At 44.7% G+C, this 13,594-nt stretch overlaps 1 protein-coding gene across 3 annotated transcripts; it reads left to right on the top strand.

The window, feature by feature from the left end:
- The first annotated feature begins 6,248 nt into the window (after window positions 1-6,248).
- Znf32 (zinc finger protein 32) lies at window positions 6,249-10,496 on the top strand. 3 transcript variants are annotated; one of them, XM_038319563.1, is made up of 3 exons: window positions 6,249-6,338; window positions 8,095-8,234; window positions 9,576-10,496. In XM_038319563.1, exons 2-3 carry the CDS (start codon window positions 8,165-8,167, stop codon window positions 10,319-10,321), a joined length of 816 nt encoding a protein of 271 aa, XP_038175491.1. In that variant the 5' UTR covers window positions 6,249-6,338; window positions 8,095-8,164; the 3' UTR covers window positions 10,322-10,496. The 3 variants fall into 3 exon arrangements, with proteins under 3 accessions (XP_038175491.1, XP_038175492.1, XP_038175493.1); XM_038319564.1 differs by lacking the exon at window positions 6,249-6,338 and adding an exon at window positions 6,367-6,462; XM_038319565.1 differs by lacking the exon at window positions 6,249-6,338 and having other exon boundaries at window positions 8,101-8,238.
- The last annotated feature ends 3,098 nt before the right edge of the window (window positions 10,497-13,594 follow it).

The raw sequence follows: 13,594 nt of genomic DNA, 5'->3' as shown, positions 1-13,594 counted from the left end.
TTCTGGAGACAATCAGTGGTGGACGCCTAAACTCGTGAAGGTAAAATAGCATCTTGAGTTAATAAATCAGATAATAATAAACTCAAACATAATACGCTTTTTTTTAAATATTTATTTATTTATTTATTATGTATACAATATTCTGTCTGTGTGTATGTCTGTGTGTGTAGGCCAGAAGAGGGCACCAGACCCCATTACAGATGGTTGTGAGCCACCATGTGGTTGCTGGGAATTGAACTCAGGACCTTTGGAAGAGCAGGAAATGCTCTTAACCTCTGAGCCATCTCTCCAGCCCCCATAATGCGCTTTTGTGTGAAGGAACAAAGCAGTAGCTTCAGAGAACCAGACTGCTTGTTGACACGATGTCAGCCTGAAGAAAGAGCTATTAGTCGGGCGAGCGGTGATGGCACACACCTTTAATCCCAGCACAGCACTCGGGAGGCAGAGGCAGGCAGATCTGTGTGAGTTCGAGGCCAACCTGGTCTACAAGAGCTAGTTCCAGGACAGGCTCCAAAGCTACAGAGAAACCTGTCTCGGAGAGAGAGAGAGAAAGAGAGAGAGAGAGAGAGAGAGAGAGAGAGAGAGAGAGAGAGAGGATAGGTCAAAGGCACTGACATGGCCCTAGCCCAGGGTCCATGAGCCTTTCCAGAGAATTTCACCAGTGAATAGTTTCTTCTTTCCAGACAACCACTGAGCAGGGAGAAGTCTGAGAAAGCCAACTCTCTCCCAAGCCCTGGCCTCCATGATATAGGAGAGAGAGTTTGGAAAGCCTATGGAATGTGCAGTGGTTGGGTGGGGAGGAGCTACGCTCAGCTGCTCTCCAGGCTGTGAGCCTGCACTTCCAAAAGGGATGCAGTGAACACAGCCCTGAGGAGGAGGCAAGCTGTTCTCATAAACTCTCCCCGGAGACCCGTTCACCCACTGCGCCAGCAGAAGGAGTCCTGAAGACATCTTCAGGAAGGTGGCAAGAAGCAGAGGCTTCCCTTTATCTAAGCTGGCATCTCATGGAAGCTTCTAGAGTACTCACTCGGCTCACGGAATCCAGAGTCCTTTCTGAGTCGATCATTTACTTCAGAAGTATGAACCCCATGGTTTTTATCTAGTTAGTATACACTTGTCTAATTTTCCTCCCCAAAGAAAATAATTCTGAACGTAATATATAACATATATATGTAATATAATATATATACATAAATATATATGTCACATACACTTTGAGGAACTTAGATACATATTATAAAACATCAAATTAGAACTGTAGAGATTAAGTCCAAAAATAAACACATTTTTGCACATTTTAGCAGCCAGACGATGACTACATGGAGCCTGGTCCCTAGCAACTAGTGGTGTTCTACACAGACATCTGATGCCTGAACAAACGACCAGGCTGAATGCCAGCATCTCTCCAGACATAGATGCCACATACATGGCACACAAAGTAAGACCCAGTGGTTCTCCCTCCAACTACTTTAATAGACGTCCACCTTTTCTCTGCTGTGTGGCTTCTCTGGGGACTGGCCCATGGCCCCTTGCAATGTATTTCAGTAAATTTTCTTTGATTTGGGTTTTTTTTTTCCCATGCTCTGGGTACGTTATTTTAACTTCCTGCATTGCCTATGATATTTTAAACAGCAAGTGGTGGCCCATATGGGAGATTAAAGGAAACCCCGTCAAGGAAAGAAAACCATATTCTACATCTCAGCTATGCCTCATATCTTATTTTTGCTTCTCATTTAACTGTTATTCCTGCCTCTCTTTTCAGGTAGCTAACCCCAAAACATGCAATACCCCAAAACTGTTAAAAGTACCCCGTTGTCTTAAGCTTTAGTGTCTACCCTTTGGTTAATATTCCCCTGAGAGGAGCTGATCTCAGATTTTCTCTCTCTGCCCTGCCTCAGCTCTGTAATCACCTTGCTTTCTGCTCCTCTTCCTTGGGAGAAGAAAAGAGTCTCCATTGCTTCTTCCTTGTTGTCCTATCCCAAGCTCCCTCCCACAGGCGGGTGAAGGTGAGACATGAAAGGCACACAAGATCCCATTCTGTCTTGTGCCCTTGGATCATGTGTCTCTGTGGCCAACTGGACTGGCTGGTTTTGTGTGTTAGTTTGACACAGGCTAGAGTCGTCAGAGAGAAGGGAACCTCAGTTGAGAAACTGCCTCCATGAGACCCAGATGTAAGGCATTTTCTCAATTAGTGATCAATGGGGGAGGATTCAGTTCATGGTGGGTGGTGCCATCCCTGGGCGAGTGGTTCTTTTCTATAAGAAAGCAGGTTGAGAAAGCCAGTACGCAGCACCCCTCCGTGGCCTCTGCATCAGCTCATCTCCAGGTTCCTGCCCTGCTTGAGTTCCTGTCCTGACTTCCATTGATGATGAATACCAACAATATGGAAATGTAAGCCAAATAAACTCTTTCCTTTCCAACTTGCTTTTTGGTCATGTGTTTCAGCACAACAACGGAAACGCTAACTCAGACACTGATGATCACGAGGGAATGCCACTGGAAAGCAGCCATTTAACTCCCTCTGTCTCCTGGCGCCAGGACTCTGGCTCTCTCCCTTCACCACTATTCCAGAGGAGCCAGAGGAAGACCCTTCCTCAAACTGAGTAAGCATCTCTCAACATTGCAATAGAATTGAATCCAAACTGTTTATGACACAATGTGACTAACTTAAGATTTCCTGTGTGATGGTGACTGTCAAATTGATAGGAGACAAGTCTTCAGCCCTACCCTTTGAGAGAATTTTCAGCTTGGGTTAGCCTCTGAGCGTGCCTGTGAGAAGTCATCATTATTAGGTTCTTTGAGGTAGGAAGACAGACCCTAGAAGAGGATAACACCATTCCTAGGTACTGTAGCTGAGCACTGGCATTCATCCGGTCTTCTTCCCAACTGCAGATGCTCCCCAATCAACTACCTCAACTCCTTTTGCCATAATTTCCCTGCCACGATGGACTCCACCCTGAAACTGTCAGCCAAAACAAGCCATTATTTTCTTCTAATTTTTTTTTTTTTGTTTTATGTGTTTGAGTGTTCTGCTCATATGTGAATCTGTTTACCCTGTGTGTGCCCGGTGCCCAAAAAGGTCAGAGGAGGGTGTTGGATCGTCTGGAACTGGAATTACAGGTGGCCATGACTGGGTTTTATTTTTCAACTGCAGTAAGATTTATTGAGTTGTTTGTTTATTTTGGTTGGAGGAGGTTTATACAGCCAAGGGGAGGTCCTGTGTTGGTTGTTGGGTACTGGAGTTAACCTTCTCTATGAATCAGTCCTGTGCCCCTGACCTCACCACTTCATCTCAGTCTCATCACTCAACACAGGGTTTCTCTGTGTAGCCCTTGCTGTCCTGGAACTCATTCTGTAGCCCAAGCTGGACTTGAACTCAACAATCTGCCTGGGGCTGGGGAGATGGCTCAGAGGTTAAGAGCACTGCCTGTGCCTCCAGAGGACCTGGGTTCAATTCCCAGCACCCACGGGCAGTTTACAACTGTCTGTGACCCCAGTTCCATGGGATCTGATACCTTCACACCAATTCACATAAAATAAAGTTTAAAAAAATTTTTAAAAGAATAGAATATACACGAATTTAAAAATAAATAATAAAAATAAAAAAAAACAAAAACAAAGGCCAGACATGATGGTACTCGCCTTTAATCCCAGCACTTGGGAGGCAGAGGCAGACAGATCTCTGTGAGTTCAAGGCCAGCCTGTTCTACAAAGTGAGTTCCAGGACAGCCAAAGATACACAGAGAAACCGTATCTTTTTTTTTTTTTTTTTTTTTTTTTTTTTTTGGTTTGGTTTTTCGAGACAGGGTTTCCCTGCAGTTTGTAGAGCCTGTCCTGGAGCTAGCTCTTGTAGACCAGGCTGGTCTCGAACTCACAGAGATCCGCCTGCCTCTGCCTCCCGAGTGCTGGGATGGCGAGAAACCATATCTTAATAAATAAATAGAAACAAAGAAGACAAGGGACACCTGAAAGTCCCTAAGAGTAAGAGAACAGCTCCTAAAGAATCTTAGCTGATCTTAACAGGGGGGAAAAAACACAGAGAAAAATAAAACTTCACTTGGGGCTACTTACACTATCTTAAACACCCAGCAGGAATGTATAACTGAAAATAAAATAATTGACAGCAATATTTTAAGATCAAGAAACCCCTCCCCCCAACCATTACAAAGGACTCCCGCCCCTTCTCAGCTGTGCAGTCCTCTCTCTACAAACATGTCCACAGCCTCCTTGTGGTGTGTGTCAATAGAGTCTGTCTTTTGGGGCTCTGGGTAAATTCTTTTTACCACCTACGTCACCAATATTCCTTAGGTCATTTCACACAGTGAAAATAATTGTCTCCACTTACACACGGATAAAAATGACAGTTTCACTATTTGCTTTACAGACATTAAGTAATGGGGGGGGATTTTCTGTTTCAATTGGCTCTTTTTCTTTAGTGAACAGTGAGTCTCGACATTTTTATTTCTTTCTCTTGGTGTGTGCTGCTGTCGTTGGCCATATTTCTAATAACACATTGTTTCCTTGTCTTGTTGATTTACATGGTGTATGTTCCTAGGGTTTTCCCCTAGTTTTGTCATGAGCTGTCTTCATGTAATGGCGCTGGCCAAAGAGAGTGTTGAATTTTTATCTTTGTTGTTGTTGTTGTTATCGTGGTTGCAACAAAAAAAAAATAATAACTTTCCTTCACTAAGATTATAAGAATATTAATTCAACTGTGCTGAATCTTTTATGGATTTGGGTTTTATATTCCAGATTTGATCTATTTGGAGAGTGTCTTAGCAAAGGAGTTCATAGAACATATTTCTTTGTCATCCAAATAGTGAGACTGTCATAACATCATTTTCTGAATTATCTATCATTCTTTCCCCTAGTGTTCTAAAATGCCAGCGTGTCTTAAACAAGTATCTAAATCTACACCAAGAGAATTTCCCTCTAGCCCTCAGCATCCTCCTTCCTGATGAGCTAGCCTTAAGACACAGGTGGTAGCTGAGGACTAGACCCCATTTAAGATCTGGGCAAGGACTAAGGATCTATGCAGGGAGCTGAGCCTTAATCTGAGTCTTTCAACCCCAGTCCTACCCACTCTATCAACTGGTCTAGACCAGTAAGGCAGCTGGTAGGTAATAATGCTTGCTGCCAAGCCTGACAACCTGAGTTCGATCCCCGTTGCCTGGTGGAAGGAGCAAACCCACTCACACAAACTGTTCTCTCACCTTCACATGTACAGCAAGGCACCCCACACTAAACAAAATGTGATCAAATTTTTCAAAAACTAAACGCATGCATTTCCCCAAAAGGGAATCTGCAGATTTATCAAGGGAACAAGGTTATAGTCTCCCTTCACAACCATCTCTTCCTACCAAAGCTTTGTCAACTATTGTCATGGCAGGATCTGGAACTTGTCCTAAACCCACAGCTGGTCCCACAGAACAGAGGCATTCTGTGAAGTTAAATGTTTTGTCCAGTCTAACACATGTAGATTTGGGTAAAGAAAAAGGGCACTGCAAGACTAAACATTCCTTACGGTTTTCCTTCACTCAACAGTAAGTCTACTGAGTGGGGGGACGCTGGCAGGGGACCACCAGTGAAGAAGTCACGGCTCCGGGGGGAGACAAAGCCCTTCAGAAAAGCTATTAGAAACGCATATAAATAAGCGCAGTCGGTGGAAGCTTACGGCATTTTAGAGAGCTTTTTATTTCCTGAATGTTTAACAACATCCACGCCCCTCCCAGGGCAGGAGCTGCTGCTGCTCCCAGAGGCAGCTCTGCCATCTGCTTGGTGACTTTTATAGTGTTCAAATCTCACCCCATCGGTCACACTTCTTCAGTTAAGAATCAGAGAATACTGTTGCCTCGCTTTCCCTCGGCTCCGATGGTCTCCCGGGCCCCGTGTAGGTGTCCTGGACTCCCCACAGGTCAGATTCCCGCCCTGGGTCACGCAACTAGTCCAAGTGGCACCCAAGTTCCGAAGCCTAGCGGTAGGGAGAAATCTTATTATAAACGGACTAGCCGGTGTTTCCGATTCATTGTCCGAAATACTTGCTTCCTGGTTCTGACTCCTACCGAGAACCCTGAGTAGGGCGTGACTTAAGGAACTCAGCATCTCCAGACTCCGATCACCCCTCCTCCACAACAGCGCTTTCCCCGAAACAGTACCCCCAGAGCCCCGCCAGCCTCCCGCGTTTCTGCCGCAGCAGCGCGGTGGCGCTTCCCACAGTGCCCTGGGGCGCGCGCAGGCTCCTGGGAGTTGTGGTCCGGCGCCGCTCGTCGCTGCTGCGGCTGCTACGGGCTCGGCGCCGGCTTTGTCTGTCTGCGGGCGGGCGGGCGCGCGCCGCTGCGGTGAGTGAGGCCCAGGCCGGGTCTGTGCGCCCGGGAGAGGCGGCTGTGTCATGAGTCCGCAGCCCCTGCCGGGGCGCGTGAACAGGCCAGGCCTGCGGGCTGCAGTCGCCAGCCTCTGACAAGGGTGTGCTGGTCGGAGAGCGGGTGGGCCGCGGTCCGCTCCGGGAGGGCCCCGCTGCGACGTCGGGGGCCCCACGAGCGTGGGAGGGGCCACAGGAAGGTCCAGCTAGGCCAGGAGGGTGCAGAGTCCGTGCCTACGGAGATGCGAAGGGAGTGGCGTTCAGTGTTGGGGGGGAACTCGCCCTCACCCACAAAGCTCTTTCAGTTGCCTCGTTAAGATTTCCTCAGACCCCAAAGATTATCCTGTCTGTCTGTCTGTCCTCCAGCCCCTCTCTCCTGAGAATGCTCCATTTTAGGCCTTGAATGTGTAGGGTGTGTCTCAAATGTCGGAGACTTTCTGGTCATCAGATCTTCCAAAAGCTACTGAGATGGTGTTAACTTGTTTAGTAAGTGAAGAAAGTCGAGTCAGTCTCTCAGGTTGCTTTGCTTCGGATCACACACCTAGGGAAGCAAGGCAAGGATCCAAGTCTGTCAGAGCCTACTTCTGAGCGGTGATGGCATTTCTAGTAGGAAAAGCAGTGTTTCGTGTCGTGAAGCCACTTTCTTCAAGTAGCTTCGAGAATTTGATTGCTCTGACCTGACATCACGGTTCTCCCTTCGCAGTTTGCTGCTGTTGATCAGAGAGTCTGAAGACACGGTTGAGGGGATGTTTGATAGAGACTTCCTAACAGGTGGAGAGGTGGAAGTATACGTTCTGTTCACTTATTTTGACCTCGCCATGTTTTCTAGACTCTCCAGTGGCAAAAGTCCAACCCCAGGGAGGTGGTACCAAGCGCTTTTCTTTGTGAATGTGCACGGGGTTTTGTGGGTTCGATTTTTCATCGTTACTATCTTGTATTTCTCAATGAATGCATTTGTGCGGGTTCAGGGAAGCCCTTTATACTTCGTGCTCCAAGTTGGAAGTTAATCCTCTTGTCATCACAGTAATGTGGCTGAACGGGATAGTATGGCTGAATGAGGAGAAGGGTCAGCTACTTGGTTAATAAAACAGAGAATTATAGCGTCAGATTGCTAATTTATTGAGCTAGGAGTTCAGCATTTTGATTAGACATACTGAAACAAAGAGTATACTGTGTACCACTGCATAAATAAAGTGTACAAATCTAGGAATTTGATCTTTAAATAAACATTCCAAAGGAGAAAAGTGATGGTTTGGATCTAGAGCCTGCTAAGAATTGCCAGAAGGTAACAAGAACTCTTTTGTTAGGTCCTTGTAACTTGAGGGGACTGGACAGGAGAGGCTGGAGTTCCTCCTTCTTTCCACTCAGGAAGGCTGAAGGTTGACTTCTTAGGCTTGAGGAATAGAATCAGCAACAGTTGCCTGGGAAGTGGAGGCCCCCAGTCATATGTCAAGACCAAAGTACAAACAAAGAGACCCTTAGCTGTGGACTCTGGGGAAGAAGTCCACGCCTGTCTGCCCCTCTGCTTCCCGCTGCCTCCTTGCTCCTAGATTCATCTCTGTGCAGTCAGCCCTGCCCCTTTTGCCCACTTTGCAGTGATATTACCTCATGCGGTCCTGATTTCCTGTGTTTACACCCCAAAGTGGACCTCCCGGTTACATTATCTTTCTCAGTTATCCATTCTGCCCTTTGTTGTTTGTTCTTTGGTTTGGTTTATTTTCTTTTCTGTTCCCCAGGTTCTCAAGACCAGCCCATGGAAGAATCATATGAAGAAGCGGTGGTTAACGTCACAGAGCAGGAGTGGACATGTTTGGGTTCCCAGCAGCTACCCTGCTGGACTGTCATGGAAGATATGCCCAGAATGTAGCATTTTTCAGTGAGTGAGTCAGCTGCTTACCGGGATACCTTCAGAGTCCCTGTTCTCAGGCCCCAGAAGCAGAAGATGCTTTCATTTGGTGAAGCTTGCTGTTCTGCAGGGTTGCAGGGAAAGCCTACAAGCTAGAATTAGAAATGATAGTCAAAACAAAGCAAGACAACAGTTTGCTATGTAGTCTTGAGGATGTCTCAGGCCGAATGAGTATCGTTAACTCTCAGCTCTATCACTGAGTATGAAAGGAGAAACAAGGAAGAAGCTTCTCTAGGATGACCCCCAGAAAATGAATACTCATTCAACTCTACAATAGCTTAATAGACTGAGAGATAGCATGACTTCTAAAAGAAGTCATTCCAATCATATTTGTATTATGAAAGAAGTCACATAACTTCCTTAGGCTCCAGGCTTTACATCTGTGTAATGGGACAGACAAGAGGCTGCATCCTGTAAGAATTCGAGGCATAGACATAAAATATCTGAAATTTTGCTGCTTATTTTCTGAGATCATAAACTAGTGTCAGGAGAGCAGACTGGAATTGGGTGACTTTCATGCAGCCAGGGCAGTGTAAGCCTCGGGGCCTCTTTTGAATTGGTCTCTCCTTTGCTTGATTTTATGCTTGTTTCTAAAGGGATGCTTTTGAGGTTTTCGAGCTTTAGGCCCTTCATATCCTGACTTTACACCTATTTTGGGGTCAGTTTTAAACTTGGAAGGGAGAGGAAAAAAAACTTAGGTAAAAGGTTCTGTGATTCTCTGTTTAATTTTCATATTTTATGAACCTATTTTTAGTTGCTTATAAAATAACCATCTCAGGGCTAGAGAGATGGCTCAGTGGTTAAGAGCACTGGCTGCTATTCCATAGGACCTGGGTTCAATTCCCAGCACCTCCTCCAAAAAATAACAATAGCTGGGTGGTGGTGGCACATGCCTTTAATCCCAGCACTCAGGAGGCAGAGGCAGGCAGGAGTTCGAGGCCAGCCTGGTCTACAAGAGTTAGTTCGAGGACAGACTCCAAAGCAACACAGAGAAACCCTGTTGTGAAAAAAACAAACAAACATAATAATAATCATGTCTACCTCCCAAGAATCTAGGAGGCTACATTAAGTTTAAAGGCAGTATATAGCTATGGAGCATGCTAATATTTGAATCCCAGATAATGCACCTACTAATAGTTATGTGACCTATGCTCTCATCTGTAGCAATCTCAGGATGATTTTCAAGATTTAGTTATGTATGCAAAGTAATATGCCTGGCACATAGTAAGCACTCCAAGGGTTTTGTTTCTTTTTCCTGTTCTCGCTCAGTATGTTGGTTCATCTTACAAGACTTCCCTCTCGTTTTACCAGATGTGATGACAGAAGCCCACAAGTATGACTCAGAGGCCACAGGATCTTCAAGCTGGGATTTCCAGAGTTCGTTCAGAAGAGAGAAGCTGGAACAGAAGTCCCCAGATTCTAAGACACTACAGGAAGACTCACCTGGAGTGAGGCAGAAGGTCTATGATTGCCAGGAATGTGGGAAATCTTTCCGGCAGAAAGGTAGTCTAACATTGCATGAGAGAATCCACACTGGCCAGAAGCCCTTTGAGTGCACCCAGTGTGGAAAAAGCTTCAGGGCCAAAGGCAATCTAGTTACACATCAGCGGATCCACACAGGAGAGAAGCCCTATCAGTGCAAAGAGTGTGGGAAAAGCTTTAGTCAGCGAGGCAGTCTAGCTGTGCATGAGAGACTCCACACTGGACAGAAACCCTATGAATGTGCCATTTGCCAGAGAAGCTTCCGGAATCAAAGTAACCTTGCTGTTCACCGAAGAGTTCACAGTGGCGAGAAGCCCTATAGATGTGACCAGTGTGGAAAGGCTTTCAGTCAGAAGGGAAGCCTGATTGTCCACATCAGAGTTCACACAGGTCTGAAGCCCTATGCGTGTTCCCACTGCAGGAAGAGCTTCCACACCAGGGGCAACTGCATTCTGCATGGGAAAATCCACACAGGAGAGACACCCTATCTCTGTGGCCAGTGTGGGAAAAGTTTCACTCAGAGAGGGAGCCTGGCTGTGCACCAGCGAAGCTGCTCGCAGAGGCTCACCCTGTAACCACCCTTCAAAGGAATTCCTTAGGGATTAACAATGCAAAACCCTCTGTTGCCAAAAAGTTTATCTAAGTCTATAGGGTAAGTGGAAATTCTTCCAGAACCAGCATTTCATAGGGCAACTGACTTTTTCCCTTCCCCCAAAGGAATATGAAAAATAAATGTCTTGTTTATCATTATCATGTATTTTTCATAATTTCTTTATTTTGATCTAATTTCCTAAGGTACACTCATTAATCTCTCATGTCACACTTGACCTTGTTTTTAGTATTTATTACAGCAGATACAGATTTTAGATTTGTAGCATATACCATAAGCTTTTTAAAAAATCAACTCCTGGGAGCTGTAGGGAAGGTCAACCCTTAACTCACAATGGAAAAAAAAAAAGAAAAAGAAATCAGCCCTTCATCAATCTCAAGGTCCTTTTCCTCTGGATGTATTCAATTTAATCTACATTCAAAGACCACTGGGCAGAATCCAAGGGATAAATCTGTTTTACTAATCTTTTTATTAAAATTAATGATGAATCAGCTTAGTAACCTAATAGACCGTACTTTTTGCTTTTTTTTTTTTTTTTTTTTTTTTTTGCTTTTTTCAAGACAGGGTTTCTCTGTAGCTCTGGAGCCTGTCCTAGAACCAGCTCTTGTAGACCACGCTGGCCTCGAACTCACAGAGATCCGCCTGCCTCTGCATTCCTAGTGCTGGGATTAAAGACATGCGCCACTACCGCCCACCCAGCAACTATCTAATTTTCTAAGAATCCTATACTTCTATGTTACTTTCCGCTAAGGGAATTCTAAGCTCCCTGAGAAACATACTGACTGTCACTCTTTTTTAAGTAACTCCTTTGGAGACAGTGGCAAAGTGTTGAGGTTGGGACTACCTAGAAAGAAAGGACTTAATTGTCATTATAGCTGAGCTTATAGTCCAGGAGCAATACTGGACTCCTCCTACACACTGGCAATTTGGAAACATCACTCCTTCTTCGTTCAGTTTTCACCTTCAAGGGATGAGATTTGAAGAAAATGAAGAGAGGAAAGGTTGGTTTTGTGGGGAAATTTTCTGTTCTTAATCTGAAGCCACTATAATTTAAGCTAAGCTTTTTTTGTAAATAACTGATGAACGGTGTGTCCAAGTTTTCACAGTAAGGATTACTATCACTACAGTGGAACACCATGACCAAAAGCAAGTTGGGTGGAAAGGTTTTTTTGTTTTGCTTTGTTTTTTTTTTTAAGATTTATTGTGTACTGTGTTCTATCTACATGTACTCTTACAGGCCAAAAGAGGGCGCCAGATCTCATAGATGGTTGTGAGCTGCCATGTGGTTGTTGGGAACTGGACTCAGGACCTCTGAAAGAGCAGCCAGTGCCCTTAACCTCTGAGCCATCTCTCCAGCCCTAGGGTTTATTAATCATCAAAGGAAGTCAAGACAGAAACTCAAGCAGGGCAGGAACATGGAGACAGGAGCTGAAGCAAAGGTGATGGAGGGGTACTGCTTACTGGCTTGTTCAGCCTGCTTTCTTATAAAACCCAGGACCACCAGCCCAGGGATGACACCACCACCCACAATGGGCTGGGGCTAGGGGCTTCCTCATCAATCGCTAATTAAGGAAATGCCTTATAGGCCTGCCTACAACCCTTTTTTTTCCAACAGGGTTTCTCTGTGTAACAACTCTTGCTATATCCTTGAACTCACTCTGTAGAACAGACTGACCTGGAACTCACAGAGATCCATCTGCCACCGCCCCAGAGTGCATGCTAGGATTAAAGATATGTGCCGTCACCCCTGAGCTTACAACTATGCTGTAGACAGATGTTTCCCTGTCCCTGCTGCCCAGTCCCAGATAAACACACAAAGGCTTATATAAATTATAAACGCTATGCAATAGCTCAGGCTTGTTACTAGTTAACTCTTACAACAAAACCCATATTTCCATTTATGCTTTGCCACGTGGCTCATGGTTTATTACCCCATTTTTACACATCCTGCTTGCTGAGAGGCTGGCTGGTGTCTCCCAACTCTGCCCTCCTTCCCATCATTCTCAATTTGGCTTTCCTGCCCAACTACCGGCCTGTCAGCTTTTTCTTAAAAGAATGAGAGTAATACATATTCATAGTATAAAAAAGGATTATTCACAACATCCTGTCTTTTTTTAAGTTTTATTGAGACACAGCTATACCCTTTCATTTGTTTTAAATTTACTTATTTTATGTGCATTCGTGTTTTGCCATGGGTGTCAGGTTCCCTAGAACTAAAAATACAGAGCTGCCATGTGAGTGCTGGGAACTGAACCCGAGTCCTCTGGAAAAGCAGCCAGTGCTCTTTAAGTGCTGAGCCATCTCATCAGCCCCCTACAGCCCTATCTTAACAGAGCCATTTTCTTTCTTTTTTTTTTTTTTTTTTTAGAATTTATTTATTTATTACATATACAGTGTTCTGCTTGCATGTATAACTACAGGCCAGAAGAGGGCACCAGATCTCATTACAGATGGTTGTGAGCCACCATCTTAATTGAAGTTGCCGCTCATCAAATGACTTTAGCTTGTGTCGACGTGCAGCTATCCAGCACGGGTACCGTTGTTCTTTGTAGTAGACCTTAGAAGCTGTAGCCTCCCGAATCCCAAAAGTCTCATGATAGCAAACCATCACCTCATCTACAGGGGTAAATTATGTCAAAAGTCTTCAGTCATTCAAACTTTATGGATTTGATTAGTGAGAAAGAGGGAAAAGAGTATTCCCAGGAATACTTAAATAACATTTGACGATGTATACAAGACTATGACATTGTCATTTGTAATCGCACACTAAAAATTAAAATTGAAAAAACTGGAATCCCAGCACTCAGGAGGCGAAGGCAGGTGGATCTCTGTGAGTTCCGAGCCCAGCCTAGAACATAAATTGAGTTCCAGGATAGCCAGAGCTGTTACACAGAGAAACCCTGTCTCAAAAAAAAAAAAAAAATCCACTGGCATACTTATACAGTAGAATTATACCCAGAAATATAACACATCAACAAACATGAGCAATATTATGGATAAATCATAAAATCTTACATTGAAAGAATCTGAACACAGATATATAGTGTATGACTCCCCCAGTGTTTATTCATAGAACACAGATATATAGTGTATGACTCCCCCAGTGTTTATTCATAGAACACAGATATATAGTGTATGACTCCCCCAGTGTTTATTCATAGAACACAGATATATAGTGTATGACTCCCCAGTGTTTATTCATAGAACACAGATATATAGTATATGACTCCCCCAGTGT

Source organism: Arvicola amphibius, chromosome 2 (genome assembly GCF_903992535.2).
Source record: "Arvicola amphibius chromosome 2, mArvAmp1.2, whole genome shotgun sequence".
NCBI classification, from domain to species: domain Eukaryota; kingdom Metazoa; phylum Chordata; class Mammalia; order Rodentia; family Cricetidae; genus Arvicola; species Arvicola amphibius.
The sequence above is the reverse complement of the archived record's forward strand: the minus strand, read 5'-3'. Positions and strand labels throughout refer to the sequence as shown.

What these genes read in the sequence shown, in the direction of transcription:
- Znf32 (XM_038319563.1), top strand. Translation starts at nt 8,165, where the DNA reads ATGTTTGGGTTCCCAGCAGCTACCCTGCTGGACTGTCATGGAAGATAT. An exon ending in CCAGAATGTAGCATTTTTCA is followed by an intron (nt 8,235 to 9,575) that starts GTGAGTGAGTCA and finishes TCGTTTTACCAG; the next exon opens with ATGTGATGACAGAAGCCCAC.